We start from the raw sequence: 22,368 nt of genomic DNA on the forward strand, positions 1-22,368 counted from the left end.
AAGCCTCTATAGCTTTATCTGGCCCTGGCCGAACGCTGTCGCCGTCGCCGCCCCGCGGAAAGGCCGGCCACGGCCAGCCACGAGCCACCGGCCGGCCGGGCGCGCGTGGCTTGATCCCCTGCCCGCATCATGGCTTCCACTTGGAACGAAAAGAAAAGGAGGGCCCGGTCGAGATTGGCCGAGGCTTTAAGTCACTGAATCAGTGAATCTCTCTCTCTCTCTCTCTCTCTCTCTCTCCGGCTTTCACATGCCTTTTCCACCGGTCTTCTTCTTCTCCTCCTCTGGGTCTTCTACTTTTCGGCTCTCCGGTGAGGTTGTTCGTTGGTGTTGCTGCGTGACGCGGGAATCTCGATCGGACGCGAGAATTTCTTCAGTCGTTGATGCATCGTATATGCTGGGGCATATCAGCATATGTGTATGGGCCAACTCACGCGGCACTTGGAGGCCGGCCGGCCGGCCGGCGTAACAAGGTGCAAGTGTTAGTGTGGTCTGATCTCGAATCTGAAACTTGCGATGGATTGTACGTGCCGGCATGGGAGTGTGCAATTGAGGGAGGGGAGAACGGAGTGTTTCAGGCCACTGTACGAGGTTAGGTTGGGGGCCTTTCTTCGTACGTAAGTGCGGTCCGGGGAGGTGTGTTCTTGTCTGCTGGTTTGCATGCCTCGTTCGATAGGTTATCATGTCGTTCGTGTACATATGTTGGCTACAGCTTAGTGTTTTCGCTAGCTACTCACTCTGTTCCAAAGTATAGATCCTTTTATTTTATCCTAAGATAGAATATATTTTTTTATGTAAGAGGCGGGGTGTGTGACCCTGCTAAGTTAATTAGAATATATTAACATCTATTTTAATTCATAGTGGATTTAACTAAACAAATTCAATGTTGTAGATGCTGCCATATTTTCTATAAACATAATCAAAATTGAGAATGCTTGATATAGAACAAGTGAACAACTAAAACGATCTGAGTAGATACGTGTTCCTCTTAATTATTAAAAATTCCTAGCCAGGCAAAAGGAGGACGAAAATGAGAGAGGGTTGCACGAATGCACACTAGAATTGATGCTTTTGTTACTGTATTTCCGGTGAATTTTTCAGTTTTCTCAAGGAAAGTTCCTAAACCAGGGGGTTATGGCCACCTATAGCCATAATGAAGCTCCAGCCCTGCCCATTTAGATGTTCATGGAGTTTAATGCATGGTTGCATCCATCTCTATAGTTTTGTGCAGAGACTGCAAGAAAATCTCACCCGTACAATGGTTGTTTGGTCTTGCGATTCAGCGAATAATACCTCATACTTCCCTTGATCGCTGCAGTCCGCAGACCGCACTCACACACACAATGGTGGTTTGGTTGTAGTCTGACACTCTGACTGACAGATTTGCAGTGCAGGTGTCTGTGCTTTTGATCGAGTTCCGCCTCACAAAATTCTGAGTCCATCAAGATATGCGACCCAGTTTACCTCAAATTTCGTGATCAAATGGATCGCAAGCTTAGCGTCGTCTGAGATGCAACATGGCCCATGCAGTCCGTTTGTACGAGGCAAGCAAGATCTGCGACCCAAGTCGGCCCGCTCAAGATGTCGAGCAAAGCGTGAAACGGGTGCCCACCAAGCCCAACTTAAGCTACACCGCGTGCCAGCGCCAGCCTGCCATGTGGGGCCTGTGGGTCAGCCTGCTGTGTGCGTGGCTGTTAGGATGGCAACGGGGCGGGTCGGGGTTGGTGGAAATTTGAGAATAAAATCTGACCCGACCTTGAACCTCATTTCGAGTAAAAATTTGCACCCGCCCCTGAACCCCGTGGGACCTTGAAACCTGACGGGGACTGCGAACCCCGAGCTCCTCACCTCTGCTTTTTGCCAGCACTGCCACTACCCCTCACCTCTACCAGCGCCACCACACCCTCCTCCTAGCCGGCTGTCGCGAAATGCTCTCCATCCCGCCACAAAGAGAGGGAGCAGCTGGCGGCGCGGGGAGAGAGGGAGGAGCAGCCGGTGGCGCAAGGAGATAGGGAGGAGTGGAGCGGCGGGTGCAGAGGCGACCGGCAGACGATGCAGAGAAGAGAGGGAGGAGCGGCCGGCGGCGCGGGAAGAGAGGGAGGGAGCGGTGTGGGGACAGAGGGAGGAGCAGCGGGCGCAGACGTAGAGGCGGTTGGCGGGCGACGCAGAGAAGTAAAGAGGGAGGAGCGGCGGGTGTTGTGGGCCGGAGCTTTGTGTGTTGAAGTAAAGAGGGAGGAGCGGCGGGCATTATGGGCCGGCCTCGTTGGCTTCATTGGCTGAGTGCTGAGTATTCTTCCTGCTTGTGGGCTGTTGGCTTGATCTAACTTTGAGGCGTGTGGATGCCGGCGGGGTAAATCAAAACCCAGTCCCGCCCCGACCCATTTCGGGGCCCCGAACCCGCAGCCCCGCGGGGGAGAAACCAAATCCGCCTCCGCACTCGCCGGGTTTCAAACTCGCAGCCCGAATGCCATCCCTGGCGGCTGTGGATCGTGCGTTGAATTCTGTGATTTCTCGGAGAAAATGAGCTATGATTAGCTCCATCGATGGGACAGAGGATAAGCTCGTACGGCAGCGACGTCACTCGAGCAGATTAAAGTAAATCCACAACCCAATTCCAATCGGCTAACCCGGGTGAAATTTCCTGGAAGTAAACCGGACCAACATTTTTCTTTGGGGTCAATCTAATCATGACGGCCGGCTGGTGACCCTGGACGCCGATCGCTAAGCTCCGGCTGAAAGCCACAAGATAAACTATGCACCACTGTACCAGAGTATACTACGCACACGTGAACGCGACGTGTAAGAACCAAACTAAGGGCGGCACGCCGGCTGCCGCCCCGTTTCAGGATCATACGACGCACACGGCACGACCAAAACGTGCCCGGCCTCTTGATTCTTGACCTCTTTTCTCGCCCGCTTCCTCCGGCCCCACTTGACCCCTCCCTCCCAGCACAAGTCCTCACTGCCAGCACGTCTCTTTCCGTCTCTTGTGCGGCAAACTGACAATAGGCAAATAGCTAGCTACAATTTCTCACGTGCTGAAAAGAAAAGCCCTCTTGGAAGTTGGGATAAACTCCGAAACGACATCGATTTGTACTAAACAAAGCCCTGGTTTAGTTCACCTCAAACTCCTAACTTTAGTACTATGCAAAAAGAAGATTCCCCATCACATCAAACTTACGGTACATGCATGGAGTACTAAATGTAGATGAAATTAAAAACTAATTGCACAGTTTTGTTGTACTTTGCGAGACGAATCTTTTGAGTCTAATTAGTCAATGTTTGGACAATAATTCACAAATACAAACGAAACGCTACAGTGTGCTACAGTGCTGTAACAGTAATTTGACACCTCCAAACTTTGGCAAGAAACGGATCCAGGGCCAGGGGGGTAGCTATCGGCACGTGGCGATTCTTCACTCTGCACCATTGCGTGAAAGAATGAACAAATACGGCTTGCTGCCTTTGAGAGAGGAGGAGGATCTGAGTCCCAAAGTCAAAACACGTTCTGCACGTGCGACGACGCCTGTGGGCCCCACCCCCTGCCGCCGCTGCTGCTGGTTCCTGGAAAGCCTGGGCCGCCACTTCCAGCCTCAGCAGGCTGCTTCCTCTCCACTTCCTGCATCAGGGCCTCCTCCACGGCCTTTTCCACTTCGCCGGCCGCAATCTGCGAACAGGAACCGCGTGGTTAGTTGGGGTGTTCCATCGAGTAACAAGTGGAGGCAATTGGCGTTCTCAAAAAAAAAAAAAAGTGGTGGCAATTTGCGTACCCCATTTGGGAGAAAAAAAGTTGCTCAAAAAAAGGAGAAAAAAAAATCAACAAGCGGGTATATCATGATTGATCCATTTATGATTACTACTCAGTTAACGCAAATGATAAGGTTGACACTGATGAGATGCTGTTTATTCAGATAGGAGAGGCACTGGCTATTTTCTCTGTTTTTTTTTCGGTTGATGGAAAGAGGCATTGACAATTGCCATGCTGCTGTTGGTGAAGGTATATAAAAGGGGCTGGGCTATTTTTTTGTGGGCTGTTTGATTTGACAGCTGAAGGTTAATTGAACTACAAACGGCTGCATATTGATTACTAGAATATTAGACTGCTTGTTGCAGATTCTATAATGCTTGGAAGCAGGTCAGGATTTGTTTTTGAGGGAAACAGGTGAGGATATTTTTTTTCCCTGACGATGTATTCAGAGAAAGGAACACCTGAAGCAGCGGTTTTGACATAGTTGACCACTGTGCTAATGGCTGTGTTTTATACTACCGGCCTTTCATTTGTAGCTGTCAACTCGACGCTGATGATTTAACCAGTTCATCAAGTTGTTGTCGTAGGCCACTCAACTGCTTGTGCATCCTTTTTCCAACCTAAATGACCGGACCAGCTATTGTCAGCAGAGCTGGCGAACGAGTTCAGAATAATTTTCGATTTCTCGAATGGCAAGTTTTCCGAATTTTTCGACATGTGAATTACTACGAACAAGCCTCGGGAAATCCGACGACTGAAACAAGCTGTCAGAGCGCTCACCGTGGTCTCGACATTCATCTCCGTCCACAGCCTGCGTCCGGACATGGTGGACCGGATGCCCCTGGCCCTGACGTCCATGCCCTTGAGGCGCCGGAGCGCGCTGATCATGGAGTCGACCGCCGACGCGGGCTCGTCGACCTCGAACTGCACCTTGACGCACTGCCGCCCCGCGTCGTGGCCGAGGATCCTCGCCTTGAGCTCCTCGTTCCGCCGCCGGAGCTGCTCGCGGGCGCCCCTGAGCTCGTGGATGTAGATCGCCGCCGACTGCACGATGGAGTTCTTGTCCCCCTTGGACCGGGCGGCGACCATGGCGTAGAGGTCGGCGTAGCTCTGGCTCAGCTTCTCCCGCCGCTGCCGCTCCCGCATCATGTGCCGGAACCCGCGGCTGCTCTCCACGGTGGCGCCCGCCGGCTCCTGCCGCCGCTGCTGCCGCGGCTCGTCCTCCCCCTCCTCCCCCATTGTCTGATCCTGATCACGGCCACCGCCCATCCTGCCGCTCAGCGTGTCGTCGAACACCTGCGTGTGCACGTGCGCGTCCCCGCCGCTCACGTGCGTCGCTCCCGCTCCCATGGACTGCAGCAGCAGCTCCGTCCCGGACACGGAGTAGTTCTGGTTCTGTAACGCGGCGGCCGTCGGCGCGAAGGGCGGCTCCGGCTCCCCCGGCGAGGCAATGAGGCCGAAGGGCAGCTCCGGGGAGGGCGGCGCAGCGCCGTGCGGGTAGAACGGGACCTCGTCGTGGAAGCAGCCGGCGTAGAAGTAGGAGTCCATCTGCATTTCCGGCCTGATCACTACAGCTCCACTGGCTCGGTCACTCGGCTTCCCTGTCGCCGGCGCAGTGGCTGCGGGGGTTGCGATCGAGGGAGAGGGAGGTGAGACACGGAGTGGGGGAGAGCGGGTTGCTTGCCTGGAAGTGTTGGGACGCGGGGTTAAATAGGCACCGGTGAGGGAGGTGGATTACGGTCACGTGGTCAAATTAGCGTGTTGAGCTTGAGGCGCAGCGTGTGCGTGTGAGAGAGGAGAGGATGGGTGGGGCCCGCGGGGACGAGGTGAAGGAAAGGTCAAACCTGGGATTTCGCAATTGCTAAATTCTCTCGAGGGGGCGGGAAAAGAGCACGTGCTGGCCTGCGGCGACGCGCTTTGGTTTAGGAGGTGGGGTCAGGAGGCGCACACGTCGGATGAGGAGACGGATCAGAAGGTTCCACGTAGGGGTCCACATGGAAATCTCTAGCCTGTGCTGTATTTGCGGCTGGCACCCCACAAGAACTGCTATTTTCGAATAAGAAATATTTTCTACTGCAGGTCCGAAATAAATGGACCTTGTTTTTTTCGAAAAAAAGGGACCTTGTAATTTGTTACACTGTGATATTGATTGTTTCCTATAAGAATTTCATAAGCAAGCAATTCGAAAAACATAAAATTGTGGTTGGCCTAAAAAATCAAATAAATATGTATTATTGCAGAAACTTACCATTTACAATTTAAACTTAATTTAAAGTATCAGTACTATAGTTTTCAGACATCATTTTGAACTGAGCACATGAATAAATCATTATCTAGTTGAAAATTCGCTCTGCTCACAAACTGCTATATTGATAAGTGATAAACCATTTAGATGAAATGAATAAATATAATTTCCATGCCAATGGTTTTAGCAGTGAATAAACTGTCGCAGCCGAAACACTGAAACCAGGATAATATGCTGGCATTCCAAGTTAATTCAAGAGTAATGGCTCTTTCTAGTATGAACAGTACGTAACTAAGGTACGCATTTCTGTGGAATAAACTGTAGCATGTGCACGGCAGGATATGTTCAAGTTCAACGCATGCACTGCCACTCTAATTAACAACCAGTCAACAAAGTTTATCATATTTGCATGTTGAGCACATACACATGCAGCACGCGGAAGATATATAAAACTACATTTCTCCAGGTGGCAAACTAAAAAATTCAAGCAGCGAGTACATTGAACAGGACGAGAGCCACCGTGTGTCCGTATGTACCTCACAGATGCCACACGGTGGCGAGACCAATGACTCCGTGCGCGAGATAGCATGCGTACGTGCGTGTGGATGTTTGAAGAGGGAAATGACGAGTAAAGACTGCTCCTTGACTGCATAATCTTCTCTACTCGCTTCTTGCTCCCTCCTGCCGTGGACACGTTTACGGCGACACGGAAGCTTCCAAAAATTCTTCATGCAGCTATTACGAATTAAATAATTATACGATGTGCCTTAATTAGAAACGTTGTGTTAATTAATTTTATTATTGTGGCATGTGGATGGAGGGTGACAGTGCAGTTTATACGTGTTCATTATTCAAGGTCTAAGCATAGTCATGGTGTGGTCGTTGGTGGTTCCAAATATTCCAGGTTCCGCGTGCCCCCGTTGATAACCTCCTCTCCTCGTGTATCTTTTGGTAAAGTGTAGTACTAGGGCCTGTTTGTTTCCAGGATGTTAAAGTTTAACATCCGTCACATCGGATGTTTGAATGCTAATTATGAGTATTAAATATATGTTAATTATAAAACAAATTGCACAGATGGAGTGTAATTCGCGAGACGAATCTATTAAGCCTAATTAGTCCATGATTTCACAATGTGGTGCTACAATAACCATTTGCTAATGATGGATTAATTAGGCTTAATAGATTCGTCTCGCAAATTAGTACAGGATTCTGCAATTAGTTTTATAATTAGCTCATGTCTAATTCTCCTAATTAGCATCTGAACATCCGATGTGACACTGTTAAAGTTTAGCACCTTGAATCCAAAATCCCCTAAGTTGTGTGTGAGAAACAGCACATGTACATGCACCTTGCAGTTTGCAGATACACTCCACATTTGTGAAAGCGATGCATGGGTGATTGGAACAAAGCAACCGTTGTTAATGGAATATGGTATACATGTCAACTATGTCAACTAATTAACTTGCTGGTTTAATCTCCAGCGTGTTCCGCGTGATAGCCTCCTTGTGTTTTGTAACGTTTAGTGGAGTTGTTTTCCTAGCGTGAGGTGATGGGTGGTTTCGTCTAGCCCATTTACCTACTCATGCAATTTGCAAATCAACCACGTGAGTGAAAGTGATGCATATGCGATGGAACAAAGCAACAGTGGTTAATTGTGGATGCATATATGTTAACTATAAATTGCCTCCAGTCCACATTCCCCCCCCTCTAAACTTATTCCTTTTTTGGGCGTAGTAAAAATTGAGTCACCATAGATCTAGCAAACTCTCTAAATATTCCACTCAGAGGTTCAGCTTCCCAACATCCCATTTGTAACTAAGCTCTTGAGATACACTACAGTAGAGAATACGGAGGTATCCTAAAGTTCAATACTACTCACTCTCGACCCGTGAACAATATGAGCCACCAATTTCACTGCAATGGCTTTTATAATTTACGAATCGAACAAAAGTGAGTATCCTGCCTTCAATAATTCTCCTCGCCTTCTCCTCTCATGGGCATTATTGCATCCGGCCACCATTGTTGTTGCCTACACTATGGTTTTGCCAGCACCTCCAATACTTCATTGACCATGAAGTAGTTGTATCGTGGATGGCTCCATGCAGAGTTAAGCTTGAAACTATCTTATTATACACGGTCGACCGGGTGACTCAGAGTTGCAGCCTTGCAGACTTGCAGTTGCAGGTGGTGGTGACATTTGAGAGCATGTTCTTGTTCTGGACACCTATGTCGTCGGTTTAATGGAGGGCTCATCTGGAGGCAGGGAGCCCTTGCATGATGTGCGCAATGGAATTATGGGGCCTTGGTCTCACTCAGTTGCTTCTCAAGCTCCAAGTAATTTTTAGAGCTGCTCATCTTGAGCTCTTTAATTAAGGATGTTTTATTTGAAGATAAAATGTAAAAAACTGATAATTTTATTTTACCAAACAAATGTCGCTTGTGAGCCGCTAGAGCTATACCAAATAGACCTTATGTGCATGTTAGTCGTAAACTTGGATACTTTGAGCATAAGTGGAAGACTAGAATCAATGGGCTTTTGTGGCTACTAGGTGAAAGTGGAGGTTTAGGTTTGGTGGCTAAAAGAAGCCGCGTGAGGAGTGCATGGAGATGATACTGGGGAAAAGAAACAGGTCTCAGGTGGGAGCGGAGTGAGTCCGGCTCGTCCAATTTTGAACTTGGAGAAACTAGATGTTGGCCAAGGTCAGTTGTTTCGAGTTGGGAAGAGACGGACAGACAATGAAGATAAAGTGTAGAGAAGTGAAAGGATGCCGGCATAAGCACTCTGGTCCATTATTATTTTGTCCAAGTGGCATATATATGAAATTCAAGAACTCAACTTTGGTCCAAGTTAAAGCACTATAATAGACTATGGGACACTCAAAAAGGGGGGGAAAACAGGGCTCAAATTGTGCTCCCAAGTTTGCCATGAGTCCAAATAACCCTCTAAATCCGTCTATCTATCCACCTCATTAAAAAAAAGAACCACTTTTCACCTTTTGCTCTAAAATCAAAATTGGTTCTCTGGTGGTTTTGATTCAAAGCAAAAGGTGAAAATTGAAAAGTGGTCTAGTTTTGGAAAATGAGGGGATTAAATATACGTTTTTATAGTTCAAGCCTTCAAGGGTTTATCTGGGATCAGAAAAAAAAACTTAGGTAGTTATCTGGACTTTTTCCTATTAAACAACCTTAAAATGGAGAGACTACCATAGACATCTCTCCATTACTTTTCATTTGACAGTATCGATGTTATCTAGGCATGCTTTGATCATTATTTTCTCCACACATTATAGTGAAAATATAACATTATGGAAAAAATCTAATGAAAAAAAAAACTATACCTGGATAACTTTAATTTTGTCTGGTCAATCAACATAACTTTAAACAAAGAAGAACCGTGGGAGGGCAGAACTTTATTACGGGCAAAGTAGGCCACCAGTGGAAAATTTTCAGCATCAGGTAGCCAAGTATGCGTGCGGAAAATCGCCAGATTCAGTGCGGTGCGACACAAGACTCAAGAGCTGCGCCAACGGCTGGGCTTCATTTTCATTCCCACCAAAGATCACGGATGATCCATGATCATCACTACTCAACGGCTCGTGTTTGCACAAGAACATGGTCCCTAGACCCTAGATTGTGCTGCATAAACCAGAGATGGATACTACTTGATTGGCGTCTTGAGGAGCAGAATCTGCGAAGCAACCAAGGGGCACTGCCAAAAAGAAGTTGGCACTGTCACAAGCCGCTGTGTACTCATCGCACTAGGTTCATGAATCCATCTGCACAGATGATATTTGCAGGACTAAGTCAGCGTGGTTCAGATGGGGCAGAGATCACAGGGAAGGTTAACTCAATCACAATCTCCAGCCTGCAGGACACGGAACGGAATACCAGAGCAGGAAAACTCAGACTCTAGAGGGATGCCTTTGGTTTGATCAGGCGCCAAAATGAGCCTAACGTGACAGCCGTGCCATCTATCATTGGCCACGCTAATTATGCAACCCTACTCCATCGTGTGCGAAGAGCACGGCCATGGACGGTTAGTTCAGAGCACAAGACGAGGAGCCCCGTTTGCGAAATGTGCGAATCGCGATGCCAAATGGGAATCAGTTTCCCTCTAAAAAGCGTGAGGATCGTGACGAAACAGAACGAATGAATGACCAAGGAATACGTAAGATAGCACCAGACACAGCACAACCAATCAAGCACAAGATAAGATGGATCCCCAACAACTCCGATCCCAGGAAAAGAAGGCAACGCCATCAGAATTTGGTAGAATACCTGAAAACGAAGGACCCAGCAATTCCAGCCCCAACAACAGTCTCAAGTTCTGAATTCCTCATCAGAGTTTCACCCATCTCCTGATCTCCACCTCTTCTTCTTCCACTGTTCCCATGGAATACCATAAAGATACGAATTATAAGGTTCTCGTTACTAAAGAAATTGGAAATTTCGCATCATAGGAAAAGAAAGTAATGCAAAAATTACTGAGAGAAGAAGCTAACGCAGTCGGTGTCAGAGTAGAATACGTACCCGAACATGATGGATCCAGGCATCCAGCAGCAACTCCAGCTCCAAGAACAACCTCAAGCTGTGAATTCCTCAGCAGAGTTTCACCCATCTCCACTCCTTGCACTGTTTTCAAAGGAAAACCATACAAATTCGAATTAAAAGGCCTTTCCCAAGTGAAATTGAATGTATGCATCACAGAAAAGAACAACCCAAGGTTTCATGAAACAGAAAGGCGAAGCCATGGCAAACGGATGTCAGTCTACGGCCTGAAGGAAATATGTCTGGAATCTGGAGACCTGTAACTTCCGATGCAGAGAATCGAACTACCCTTATACTCAAGCACGAGGCTCAGCTGCCAATTTGGGGACGGGAATCAGCAGTGCGAGAAAATACTTTCACTTCATCTCACCAAAAAAATCATGAAAATCCGATTAACATACCACAAACAATCAACCCGTTTCATGAGCAAAACATATGCCTCGCCGAGTGTTCGGCTCAAGCTGAAGTGCTGAACTAACCGAGAACAAAATCCAGCTCCTCGTCCCAAGCAGAATTGGCACCCCGAAAAATAAGGTCCTCAAGTACAAAGCCACTGGAAACGCACACACAGAGCCGAGAAAACAAGGCAAAATCCACTGAGAAAACTGCAATTCAGCAACCAAATCAGAGCTCCCGGAGGAAAAAGCCGCACCAACGAATCGCATTACATCAGATCAGCAAGCAGTTCTTACCTCAGCTCCGTTTCCTGACAGCGTTCGTGTCTCCCCCTTGCTTCCCCGCTTGCTCTCCAGCCATGCTTCCTCCCCGTCTGCCTGCGAGGATTGTGGGGGAGAAGGTGGTGGTCAACAGCAGGAAATGTTTTGCCGCGTGGATTGCAGAAGTTTATTTGGTCCAACAGCCAGCACGCTAGGAGGACTCTGAATATTTGACTCCGGAAGCTTACTGCCTCGCCCTCAAAATGCATGAATAACACGTGGTCAAACATTCCTCCTCCTCCTGTCTCTTGTTTTTCCAAGAAAATACGTCTGAGAGGGGCACATGAAAACCTGGAAGAATTATTTAGTATAGACTGAGAGCAAACGGAGCAGAAATGCAGGGAAAACGCGTGGCACGGGACAAAACACATGTGATGGAATGCAAATATTCTCCATTGATTAACTACAGCAGGCACCTTCACTTTTGGTACTTTCCTCTTGCCAAAAACACGTGAAGAACATTTCCAGCTACTTTGGCATGATAGACCAGAGGTCAGCTCCAGTCCTCCAGATGGACTTCACAAGGTACATGACAGACACATGCTCGAGGAAATGAAGCAAATGAGAATATATGAAAGATACACAATGCTCAACGTTTTTCCAAGTAGGTCCCACTATTGTTAGTCCAGCACTTTAGCAGTTAGCGCTAGCTATTCATTCTAGTTTTTTGCTCTCTTGCGACCTCTCCCCCTTCCTTGGGAGGTGGCTGCAGATTTCTCAGGAGAGCTATGATGATCGCCGCTGCCAGTCTCGGAGGGTTCATCGTTGACGCTTGCCTCTTTGTCGCTTCCTCCCTCGAACTGCTCTGTTCGGTCTGTCGAGTTCTCCTCTTCCTCCTCCTTTGGAGGCTTGTCAGCTGATTCGAGTTCAGCAACTTTGTCCCTGAGCTGTCTGAGCTTGGTTTTCTTCGAATTCAAGACAGCCACAAACTAGAGAAACACAAAAATAGTGAGTGATGCACAAATATGTTAGCCTACAAAATATATCTTTCCATAGTCCTAATCAGTTAGAACTGAATGAGAGAAGAATTGGCGTCTAAACATCAGCACAAAAAGAGCAGAAATGTCAGATTGTGAAAATGTGAGGCCCAGCAACAAGGGCTTTCTATAAAAATAGTGTGCATCAAAGCAAAAGGACCTAGGGTACACATCAGCTATTTGAATTTAGTAAGGAACTGCATAAGAAACTATGATCTGCAACATTAGAATGAACTATACCTTTGAAAAGGTGGCCTGTTCAAATTCAGCCTTCTCATTATTAAATCTTTCACTTTGTTGCAAGCACTTGTCAGCTTCTTGTTTCAACTTGTCGAAGGATTGCGTTTTCCTAACAACCTCTTCCTAAATAAGAAATATAACAACTTAGTAAAAAAGAAGTAAAGTTGTTTAGTAATTTCGTGACTGGGGGCAATTCAGGCAAATCAACTCTATATCCATCTGCACCTTGACAAACAATTCGCACTGCAGATCTCTTTAAATTCAACATAACTATAGCTTATCAAGATTTTTCATAATTGCAAGTAGTCAGAAATGGATGAGATAAAGCAAAGGGACATACACTCAAGCGGATATTTGCATCCATAAGAAAATCCAGAATCTCAGATATAGTTTGCTGCGCATTAGGTGATGGCTGCAGCTTCCAACGCCATTCCAGCTTGGTACCTTGTTTTTCAAAAGTCCATGATAGCTATGAAACAAGAAAACAAGTTTTCAGCGAAAATCCAAGAAGCAAGGATGTGGAGTTTCCATAAGATGGAAGATAGTAGGTGCATAATAACCATATAAGCCTAAATCAACTCAAAGTGCAGTGCATTTCGTATTCAAGATGGTAAGACCAATAAAAAGGTTAGCAACCTTACTTATCCCTAATGTGAGTAACTTGTAACAGTGACAGCTCGACTAATTACTAAGCCTAGCTCCAAACAATCAAATGTGAAGGAAGTACATCAATCCTGGAGCTAGGTCTGAAGGGGTTTATCAGAACATGGCCTTACAGGTACTACCAAATCAGCATTCAGTCGCCCTTTAATCCAACAATATTTATAACTTTCGTTTTCTGAAGAACTGTCAAGTGCACACGCATCCGAATTTCAGAACAGATTGGTAGGTCCCTTGAAAGCTCCAAATCCAAAATTGTAGATAGAAGGGGCAACTTAAATTAAGTGCCCTCTCAGCAAATTCACATCGGAAAGACCAAAATCCTCAAACGTATGGGCAAATTGACCTAAACGAGGGTCAAACATAACCGTGCACCTGAAATGAAATCGAACAGAGCAGTTCCAAGTTGCTCTAAAATCAGTAAACCTACTTATTCAGTTGACTCAATGACTCCTATATGTACCCATGGAATGGGCCAGTTCAGTGGACGGGGAAGGAAGATGAATTGGTTAAACGGAGGGGAACGAACTGACCCTGCGATTGCCCTTGCCGGCGTCGTGGAAGGAGTAGGTGGAGTCGGGCTGGTGAAAGGCGAGGTAGCGCTCGGCGAGGGCGAGGTACTCGGCCACGGGCTGGTCCCACTGCTCGGCGCGGAGGCGCACCTCGGCGTCGGAGGCGTCGGCGACCCAGGCGCCGGCGCCGTCCGTGACGGCGAGGGAGAAGCGGGTGGGGAGCCACGTGGCCCTGACGAACACCGCGCCGCCGCCGGCCGCCGCCGCCGCCTTGGGGTCCTCCACCGCCACCGACAGCTTCGCGCAGCTGTGCCTCGGCGCCGCCGCGGGGGTCGTCGCTGCCATGGTCGTCGAGCCCGAAGTGGGAGGTTTTTTTTGGACCGTCCGATGATGCAATGTGTCTAGAACTCAGATCGCGGGTTCAAGAGATGCGCCACGCGGCCACGCGGGAAACTAGCCATTCTCGCTTGTCTGTGAATGAGTCAACTGCCATTGTGTATATAGGTAAACATTTCTGGAACATAAAAAATATTCTACGTATCCAACTACCAGAAAATGTTGAAAGAAACTTTAGAATGTAAGGTTTATTTGTTGCTGCAAAACATAAGATTCAATGTTGCACACCCGAATGATACTGTAGCCTACCGAATGAACCAGGAATTAGCCTACCGTAAGCGGTATATGCTTCATGACCATGATGAACAACCACAGTTCCTGACCTGAAATTGTGAAGTTTAAATGTTCAAGTGCTGTTTCAGTCTGACAAAGCATTTACTTATCCTGAAATCGACTATTTCTCATTGCAGCTTGAGCTTCTGGGATGTGCGAGTTCTGAAGCAACAAGATGCTGGTGTTATGAAAGCAACCTGTTATTTTCTTTTTACTGTTATCTTATATGAGGCATGGCAAAAATACTGCATCCTTGGTTGACACTTGACAGTCGATAGTCGCCTGTTGCTATTGTTTCTCTGTTGACCGTAATTTGTGTTAGACATGTTGCAGTGAGCATTCTACAGTGTTGAGTATTCTTAAGTGTATTCAGTTCAGATCCATGCTCCTCCTCTCACTGGTGATCTCAGCCCGCTAATCGTTCCTCTGTTTGACTTTTGCCAAATGCGTTTAAGTTGGAGAAACGCTGATCCGAATTATACGCTTGTCATCCAGAAGATGGAAATAAAAGAAAGAAACAAAATGTACAGGGTAGCTAGCTCATTCAAGAATCAAGATGGTGTGGGTTCTAGTTAAGGATAGATTTAGTATTGGAGATTACATCTGGTATCTTCTTCATTAATTGCTTTGCCGCCAAAAAATGAGGTAGCAACAAATAAATGACATGGAAACGTATTTGATTTGTGCTTGCCTTCTTCTTTCTTGTATAAACACCAGATCCAAACTAGACATACGGGAGGACTGGAGGAGAGCTTCTCCACATCACTTCCCCATGGCGCTTGTCAAGAAGAAGAAGGGTGCCGGTGCTGTGCTGCTAGCGGCGGCTCTCACGGCGGCCATCCTCCTCCCTGCCGCATCCGTGTATTCCTCCTCCGTGATGAGTAGTCGAAGCCGACCACACGCCAGGTACCGAACCTACATCGTCTACCTCCGGAAGCCACAGAACGCCGACGCCATGGCCGACGAAGATGCGCACCGTCGTTGGCACGAGTCTTTCCTGCCGAGCACTCTGACTGACTCCGGCGAGCCACGCCTCCTCAGATCCTTCTACCGGTACGGGATTTACGGCTTCACCGCGAGGCTGACCGTCGCCGAGCATGCGGTGGTGGCCAAGAAGCCAGGGTTCGTGAGCTCGCGGCAGTTGCTGCGTCGAACAAGGGATGCTTTGCACTGGGTGCCGAGTCGCCAAGGTGCCGATCGGAAGGTAGCTACTAGCTTCGAGATAGCTAGGATTGTGCAACGATTTCTGATGTAAGTTGACCTGGTTCCTAGCAAAAATAAAAGCGCAGTGATTTCTCTTTTTTTCTACTCTGCTTTAATCTGAGTTCAATTTCCCTTATGCATCGGGTTTATATACATTTATTTATCTTGGGAGTTGGAATTCCTCTATGCAAATCTAGTATGTACAAAAGTTCTTTTTTATGTAACAGGAGTGGAAAGTCTACAGAATGAGGCAGCTCAAGGAGCACCCAGAAGAGAACAAGCAGCGCCTGAGCGATGCTAGCCGCTGCCAGTCTGAATCCCAACCAGCTGAGATAGAGAAAATGGAGATGGCATCAAGTGATCTAATGCCAGTCTTATTGTATAATTTCATCGTGCTGTTACCAAGACTATCATGTCATTTTTCCAATGGAACGAAACTGTCACTCTCAATATATAGTGTATAGTTTCATTGAACAGTTTCATAGACAGTCTGCGTCATTTAATTTTTACGTGGAGTTATGATCAAATGTGTCTTGCAATGAAACTATAACATCCTCAAATGAAACTCTCCTTTCCTTTCTCCTCAACATAATTAACCTGCCAAGTCAGCCGTTTTGCTGATATGTCATAGGGTTTAATACCCATGAACTCGTGCCCATTGTGACTGGCCTATAAAGAGAGATGGCATCGGGGAACCATATGACCGGTCTGAAATAGAGAGGACGGTGAGAGATGTGATTGAGAAAATCACTTGCATGATTGGCATGCGCAGGGGATAATGTTGCAAGATCAGGACCACTGTTACATGACAAGTCTGAACCTTGCAGTCGCCTTGAGCACCTGTTTCAGGTGTAACTAAACTTGAGAAGTTCCTTTTCAAAAAAAACATGATAAGTTCATTATAATGGTGAGGTTTGTCTAATCCTGAGGTACCAGTACTTACCGAGCCAAGATCTATCTGACACCGTGGATAGTGATGCAAAGAATTCTGGTGAGGATAATTCACCAGGTACGTGCAGTCAACAGAGAAGGTAGACACAGGACATCCCAAGTGTGCATGCAAAACCACCACCACCAGCAGCAGCTAGCTCTAGATGTTGAGAAAGAAGCACATGACGGAAGGACCAAATAGAACCAAGAGACAAGAGAAACGTAGTGAAACGAAAACGACTATATACTAGCAATCCGGTACAAGGAGCATGCTTCAATCAGTGTAGTAGAGTGACTTGTCAAGACATGGACATGATCTGATGATGCTTTGGGCGTAGATGGAGGATTTAAGGTGACCCTCTCGAGGCCTATGCTATGATCCAAAAGGATGCGTACGTGCGTGCCAGTCAACGACCCCTGTAAAAAAGCAATGAACAAAACAGAATCAGAGACGTGACATTTTTTTAGACGAAGCAAGCCAAAGTTCTGATCTCTGCAACAAGGCGATACTTCCAGACGTTACAAAAGAAAGTACGAGCTTTTGGAGCTCAACCGATCGGTGATTCATACATGTGGCGCCGTGCGTCCGTAGCAGCGGCCGGGCAAGAGATCGATCCCGGCGCTACGGCTCTACGCTATCGGCAGCAAGGCCAGGTGGCGTCAGCCTATGACCCAGAACATTATTAGCTTAACCTCTCGCATAAACAATGTCTTCGTGTGGCCATGACTTAACCTCACTCGGGATCCACTAAACTTGAGCAACCCTCTCGAAAAGAAACCTTTAACATCTGCTCAAAGTCCAAGTACTACTTACTACTACTCTACTACAGCATAATCTAAAGCCAAAAAGAGCCTCCCAACTGCCGAGACCGGCTGACGCACACGATCCAAACACGAAAAGGCACCAACGGAAACCTGCGCCGTGGCGTCCGCTGTAGCTTGATCCTTAAGCTTGGAATCCCGGACGCCATGTGGTGACGACGACGATGGCTCGCTCGCCCAAAGGTTCGGTTCGCCGATGCTCGACGAGCCTCCTCCTCTCCCTCCCTTTCCCCCGTCCCGAGTGGGGGGCAAAAGCCACCGCGCTTTTGTCTGCAGCCGAATCGCTTCACGTCGCGGATCCGTCGTCGTCAGGGCATGTCGCCGCCACACAGCCAAGCCAACGAGCGATCGCCCGGTCGCGCGCGGCCCCGTCGCTTGGCCATGCTCGCGCGCGAGCGCGAGCGCACCAGAGAGGACGAGGACCAGATCGCCCTGTCGCTTGCCGTCTCCAAAAGGAAAAGGTGACGCGAATAGCATCTGATCGGGCGCCTTTTCCGATCCGCGCCCGAGATCTCCCTGCTAGTCCGCTGTCGAGTCCGGCTCTCGGCGTCCGCTCCTACCATTCTCCGCTCGCTAGCGGCTAGCTGCTGGGTATATTAGTCGCGTGCTCACGCTCACGAAGGGTGTGGCCGGCCGTGTGGGAGCAAGTTGAGCTCATGACCGCCGACCAGTGACCGTGCATGGCGCCGCGTCCAGCGCTTCATGGCTGTCGAGGGGAATGATGTCCGGTCCGAAGGCGCCTGCGGCGGCGAGGCACCGCGGCTTCGGACCAGGCTTCATTCCCCATGACTCATGGAATGGCAGCGATCCCGCGACCGCGAGCTTGTCGTCGTGAGCTCATCAGACCGACGCCGCGCGGTCTCTGCGACGAACGTACGTGTGGAGTAGCAGGGAAGATGGCCACACCCTCCTGAGCAGGTAGGCATATGCAAGCTGCTTCGGGTGAACTTTTTTCTTTTCCATTTTGGGAGCTGAATAGCACGTTTGCAGGGGATTTCAGCTTCTTCAGAGATCTGAAGTCTCGAGACTGGCTGACAGACATCAGCAAATGAGCATTGCCGCCGGTACAGGCGAGAACTGCCCTGCAACTGAAGGTTTTGCCAGATTCTGCTTGGCTTTAAAGATGAGTTAACCAGGGCAAGACAAAAAAAGAAGAAGGCACCAGCAGCGATATTCACTTCATCTGCCTGATTTCAAGCTGATGCTGCAGTTACTGAACACGGAAAGCAACATCACTGGCTACCTTACTGCACTCCCCATAAGATAAAGAAGAGGACAAAGGTTCGGTTCAGAGACTTCAGAGCAGGGTTCCAAATCCGTGCAGGACCCAAAGCACAAGTCGTGCTGTAATTTAGACCCCAAGCACCTGAACAGTGCAATTACGTTACGAGGAACCGAAAAATATACTGACGAAGAATGTCTTCTATTTCATCAGGTGCTAACCCGGAGTCTGCAATGAACATTGACGTTGCACTGGAGAGCTACTCTGTTATTATTGAAGATGATCAAGCTGTAATATATGCTTCCTGTACTTGATTTCGAGCAGATGCTGCAACCTGCAGCCGCTGGTTCAACATAGAACAAAACATCACTAGTTTCATACTGCTAAAAGTAATAAAGAGAAAGATTCCATGTCGAGCAGGGTCATCGTGAATGAAATACTCCCTCCGTCCATTTATCCAACTCGCTTTAGGGTCGTGCGCAGTGACAAGGGGGGCCGGTGGATCCCCGATTGTCATTAAATCGCGGCTTTCCTTTAACTCCACCGGCGACTGTTGAATTACCGAGTACTCTGCTAATCCCACTTCAAACACCATTACCGTGCGCGCCAGGCTCCTTTCCTTTTCTTCTTTGCCCAGCAACGCGATTACCGCGCAATTTCCTTTCCTTTTCACCGTACCCGGCATCGTGCGCGCAATTCTCTTCCTTTCCTTTTCTTCTTTGCCGCGCGATGCCTTCAGTTTTAGTCGCTGCAACCAAAATTGAAAAGAAAATTTCTTTTGCCGCCAAGTGCCCATCGACAGACATCCCACCTAGCGTTGCACGGTCTATATAAGACGCCCAGTAGGGGTAACTATCGGTATTCAGATCGCTGAACCCTTCCATCTCTCTTTATCTCTCATTCATGCTGTAGCACACCAACAATGCCCGGGCTAGAGATCAACTTGAACCAAAATCCACCAGAATCAGCCTTTCCGTAGATTGGGATGACATAGGGGAGTGGGATGATACTGCCAATGAACTCGATTATGACATGGTCTGGAATGGTGAATATCAAGGTGATTAGTTAACCATGATCCACAATGTGTTGTGTCTTCCTTCTGTGCATGATCTGAATTTTTTTGTGTGCCTGTGTTCCATGTCATAGGTGATCAAGATAGAGATGGACGAACTGAAGGAGTGCAAGTACCTGTTGCCGATGGCCAAGGAGTAGATGGAGATCAAGATGATGCTGCAGCAGATGGCGTGCAAGCATAGGGTCTTTCAAATGGTGATTTTCAGTTTCCTATGTTAATCCTTTTAGATCAACTACCTGTGTTTTTTTTGGCATTTAGTTAAAAATTTTCAGTGATTTGTTGGTTGGATCAGGTTCAGTTTTCAGATATTTTCAATCACTCGTCGGGTTCAGGTTCAGTTTTAGCTATCTCTACTAATCACAGTACATGCTTCTGGTTTACAGGTTCCAATAATAACAAACAGAGGTTCTACTCGGATGACTTAAAGATCGCCATATACCTAGAGCTATTGGCAAAAACTGATCCTCCTATTCTGCACCGCGGGGTTTCATAGGGTGTTGCACGAAAATTTGATGTGCCTCTAAGAGTTGTGCAGTCCATTTGGAAAAATGGACAAACTGGCGCAATAAATGGTGTTGTGAATAGATGGTCTAAGAATTGTGGTAGGAAAAGAATAGAAATAGACTTGGAATCTATAAAAGATATTCCTCTTAGTCAACACACCAGATCTTGCTAATGTATTGGGTGTCAAGAAGAGCACACTTCGTAACCATTTCAAGGAAGGCTATTTTCATCGTTACACTAATGACCTCAAGTTTAGCTTGCCCGATGAAAACAAGAAGGCCCGCATCAAGTATTATTTATCCATGCTGAATGATCAGTCTTTGTCTTTTAAACTAATGTACAATGTCGTGTACATCGATGGAAGGTGGTTCTATAGGATTCGTAGGAACCAAAAATATTACCTTGCAAATGATGAAGAAAGACCACAATGAGCAGTTAAAAGTAAAAAATTTATTGAGAAAGTGATGTTCCTAGCTGTGGTTATGAGGCCTGGATTTGATGACAATGGTCAATGCATTTTTGATGGTAAACTAAGCATTTTTTCCCTTTGTGAAAGTAGAGCCAACAAAAAGATGGAGTCCAAATAGGGAAGCAGGTACTAAAAAATGCAAATTTTTTTGCATATCCTGCATGAATCATGAGTTTTATTAACAATGTTTACATCTGTAGGTACCCTTATAACAAAAGCCATGACGTCGGTAACAAAAGAAGTTAGCGGAGATTTCCTTGTGAACAAGGTTCTACCAGCAGTCAAAGCAATGTGGCTTGCAGAAGAAAAAGGATTGCCCATATACATACAACAAGATAATGCTAAGATTCACATTGATGTGAATGACCCTGCATTTGTTCAGGTTGCCCAAGCAGATGGTTGGGATATTAGGCTCACATGCCAACCTTCCAATTCTCCTGACCTTAATGTGTATTGGATCTCAGTTTTTTTCAGCAATTCAGGTACTGTTTGAAAAGGGAACACCAAACAACATTAATAACATTGTGGCAAAGGTTGATAAGGCGTATTAGGACTATCCTATGCAAAGGGCCAACCATATTTTTCTAACCCAGCAGGGTTGCATGATGGAGATCATGAAGCACAATGGAGGCCAGCACTACAACATCCCTCACATGAAGAAGAAAACTCTAGAGCTACAAGGACATCTTCCAACTACTCTAAGTTGCTCTTTGCAACTTCACAATCAAGCCATGCAGTTTATCGCTAGTTAGAATTAGAAGTTATGTATGATGCTTTTTTTGTCGCTTCGGTTCGAGTAATGGAAACTGCAAGCAATATTATCCCTTGTTTTTCATATGCAATTCATCTTGAACATGAAAATTTTCATCCATTAGCTAACATAACTTACAGTACGCTAAACTCAACACTAAAATTGCTCCAACTAATACTAGGACTAATACGAGGAAGGGAAAATAATCTTAAACATGGATCTCTTAGTTTTTTCAAGCTTCTCAGCGTCCAGACCTCTATCTGGAATCTTTGGCAATCCATTAGAAACATTACAATACCCACGACCAATCCAAAACAGGGTTGTTGCAGACCAATCCAAAGTAGGGTTGTTGCAGCATCATTGACGTCCTCCTCATGGCGTCCATACAAGAGAGGCAATAACACAAGGAACATCAAACTAGAGGCTTCATGATTCACCTTGTCGGATTGAAACTTGTTAACATCAGTTGAAGCCAGCTTCACTAGGGCATACACGGCGTCAGGTTCGTCGACTTCGGCGTCAGGTTCGTCGACTTCGGCGATGTCCATCTAGGAGTCCGGCACCTCAGTCTCACCTGCAAAAGTATCCATCATGGACTGCACCTCACTATCGGCCATGGGATCTTCATCTTTATCAATAGAATCTGGTACCTAGTTGACACCACACACATAATGGATCTCATCATCGTCGTCCTGGCGATCCATCGCATGCAGGCATGCAGCAGCGTGGCGGCGTGGAGCCACTCGGCGTCGCGGCGGCGTGGATCGACTCGGCGGTACGGAGGCGTGGTGTGCTGGACACTTTCACGAAGGCTAACGGAAGGGAACGGAGGCGGTATTTGAAGCAATGGGAGGACAGTGCCGCATCAATTGCCGCGTTTCGTACGAGGAGTCCGAGCGCCTAGGGACGAGGTCCGTAGCTTAAACGACACTGACTCTTGAAAAACTTTTTTTTCTCAGATGACTCCGATAAATGGAAGGAGTATAATTGAACTAGCAAGCAAAAATTCCCAGCTTGGTCACGAGTGTCAATGTACGACCACATCACAAGGGCATAACATTACAAGAACTGAAAACCAAA

At 47.2% G+C, this 22,368-nt stretch overlaps 2 protein-coding genes and 2 long non-coding RNA genes across 6 annotated transcripts; 2 read left to right on the plus strand and 2 right to left on the minus strand.

Moving 5' to 3' along the window:
- Positions 1-3,241: 3,241 nt before the first annotated feature.
- On the minus strand, positions 3,242-11,475 carry LOC117838381 (transcription factor BHLH148). 3 transcript variants are annotated; one of them, XR_011897301.1, is made up of 6 exons: positions 11,231-11,475; positions 10,521-10,622; positions 10,269-10,373; positions 4,526-5,429; positions 4,207-4,365; positions 3,527-3,664 (listed from the first exon to the last, which is right to left on the minus strand). XR_011897301.1 is itself a non-coding variant. In XM_034718385.2 (5 exons), exons 2-5 carry the CDS (start codon positions 10,541-10,543, stop codon positions 3,494-3,496), a joined length of 1,203 nt encoding a protein of 400 aa, XP_034574276.1. In that variant the 5' UTR covers positions 10,544-10,622; positions 11,231-11,440; the 3' UTR covers positions 3,242-3,493. The 3 variants fall into 3 exon arrangements, 2 of the variants coding, with proteins under 2 accessions (XP_034574276.1, XP_034574279.1); XM_034718385.2 differs by lacking the exon at positions 4,207-4,365 and having other exon boundaries at positions 3,242-3,664; positions 11,231-11,440; XM_034718388.2 differs by lacking the exon at positions 3,527-3,664 and having other exon boundaries at positions 3,814-4,365; positions 11,231-11,474.
- Positions 11,476-11,626: 151 nt separating this feature from the next.
- Positions 11,627-14,082, minus strand: LOC117838382 (DNA repair protein XRCC4). The gene is made up of 4 exons (XM_034718389.2): positions 13,665-14,082; positions 12,812-12,940; positions 12,472-12,594; positions 11,627-12,183 (listed from the first exon to the last, which is right to left on the minus strand). Exons 1-4 carry the CDS (start codon positions 13,986-13,988, stop codon positions 11,914-11,916), a joined length of 846 nt encoding a protein of 281 aa, XP_034574280.1. The 5' UTR covers positions 13,989-14,082; the 3' UTR covers positions 11,627-11,913.
- A 113-nt stretch (positions 14,083-14,195) lies between these two features.
- Positions 14,196-16,042, plus strand: LOC117838383 (uncharacterized). The gene is made up of 2 exons (XR_004636613.2): positions 14,196-15,563; positions 15,743-16,042. It is a non-coding gene; the product is annotated as an uncharacterized lncRNA (long non-coding RNA).
- A 1,806-nt stretch (positions 16,043-17,848) lies between these two features.
- On the plus strand, positions 17,849-18,902 carry LOC117837130 (uncharacterized). Its single transcript, XR_004636243.2, has 2 exons — positions 17,849-18,185; positions 18,258-18,902. It is a non-coding gene; the product is annotated as an uncharacterized lncRNA (long non-coding RNA).
- The last annotated feature ends 3,466 nt before the right edge of the window (positions 18,903-22,368 follow it).

This window comes from Setaria viridis, chromosome 9, assembly GCF_005286985.2.
Source record: "Setaria viridis chromosome 9, Setaria_viridis_v4.0, whole genome shotgun sequence".
NCBI classification, from domain to species: Eukaryota; Viridiplantae; Streptophyta; class Magnoliopsida; order Poales; family Poaceae; genus Setaria; species Setaria viridis.

What these genes read in the sequence shown, in the direction of transcription:
- LOC117838381 (XM_034718385.2), bottom strand. Translation starts at nt 10,543, where the DNA reads ATGCCTGGATCCATCATGTTCGG. An exon ending in GCTGGGTCCTTCGTTTTCAG is followed by an intron (nt 5,430 to 10,268) that starts GTATTCTACCAA and finishes CAACACTTCCAG; the next exon opens with GCAAGCAACCCGCTCTCCCC. An exon ending in AGATGAATGTCGAGACCACG is followed by an intron (nt 3,665 to 4,525) that starts GTGAGCGCTCTG and finishes TCCTGTTCGCAG; the next exon opens with ATTGCGGCCGGCGAAGTGGA.
- LOC117838382 (XM_034718389.2), bottom strand. Translation starts at nt 13,988, where the DNA reads ATGGCAGCGACGACCCCCGCGGCGGCGCCGAGGCACAGCTGCGCGAAG. An exon ending in CCGGCAAGGGCAATCGCAGG is followed by an intron (nt 12,941 to 13,664) that starts GTCAGTTCGTTC and finishes CTTGTTTCATAG; the next exon opens with CTATCATGGACTTTTGAAAA. An exon ending in ATGCAAATATCCGCTTGAGT is followed by an intron (nt 12,595 to 12,811) that starts GTATGTCCCTTT and finishes TTTCTTATTTAG; the next exon opens with GAAGAGGTTGTTAGGAAAAC.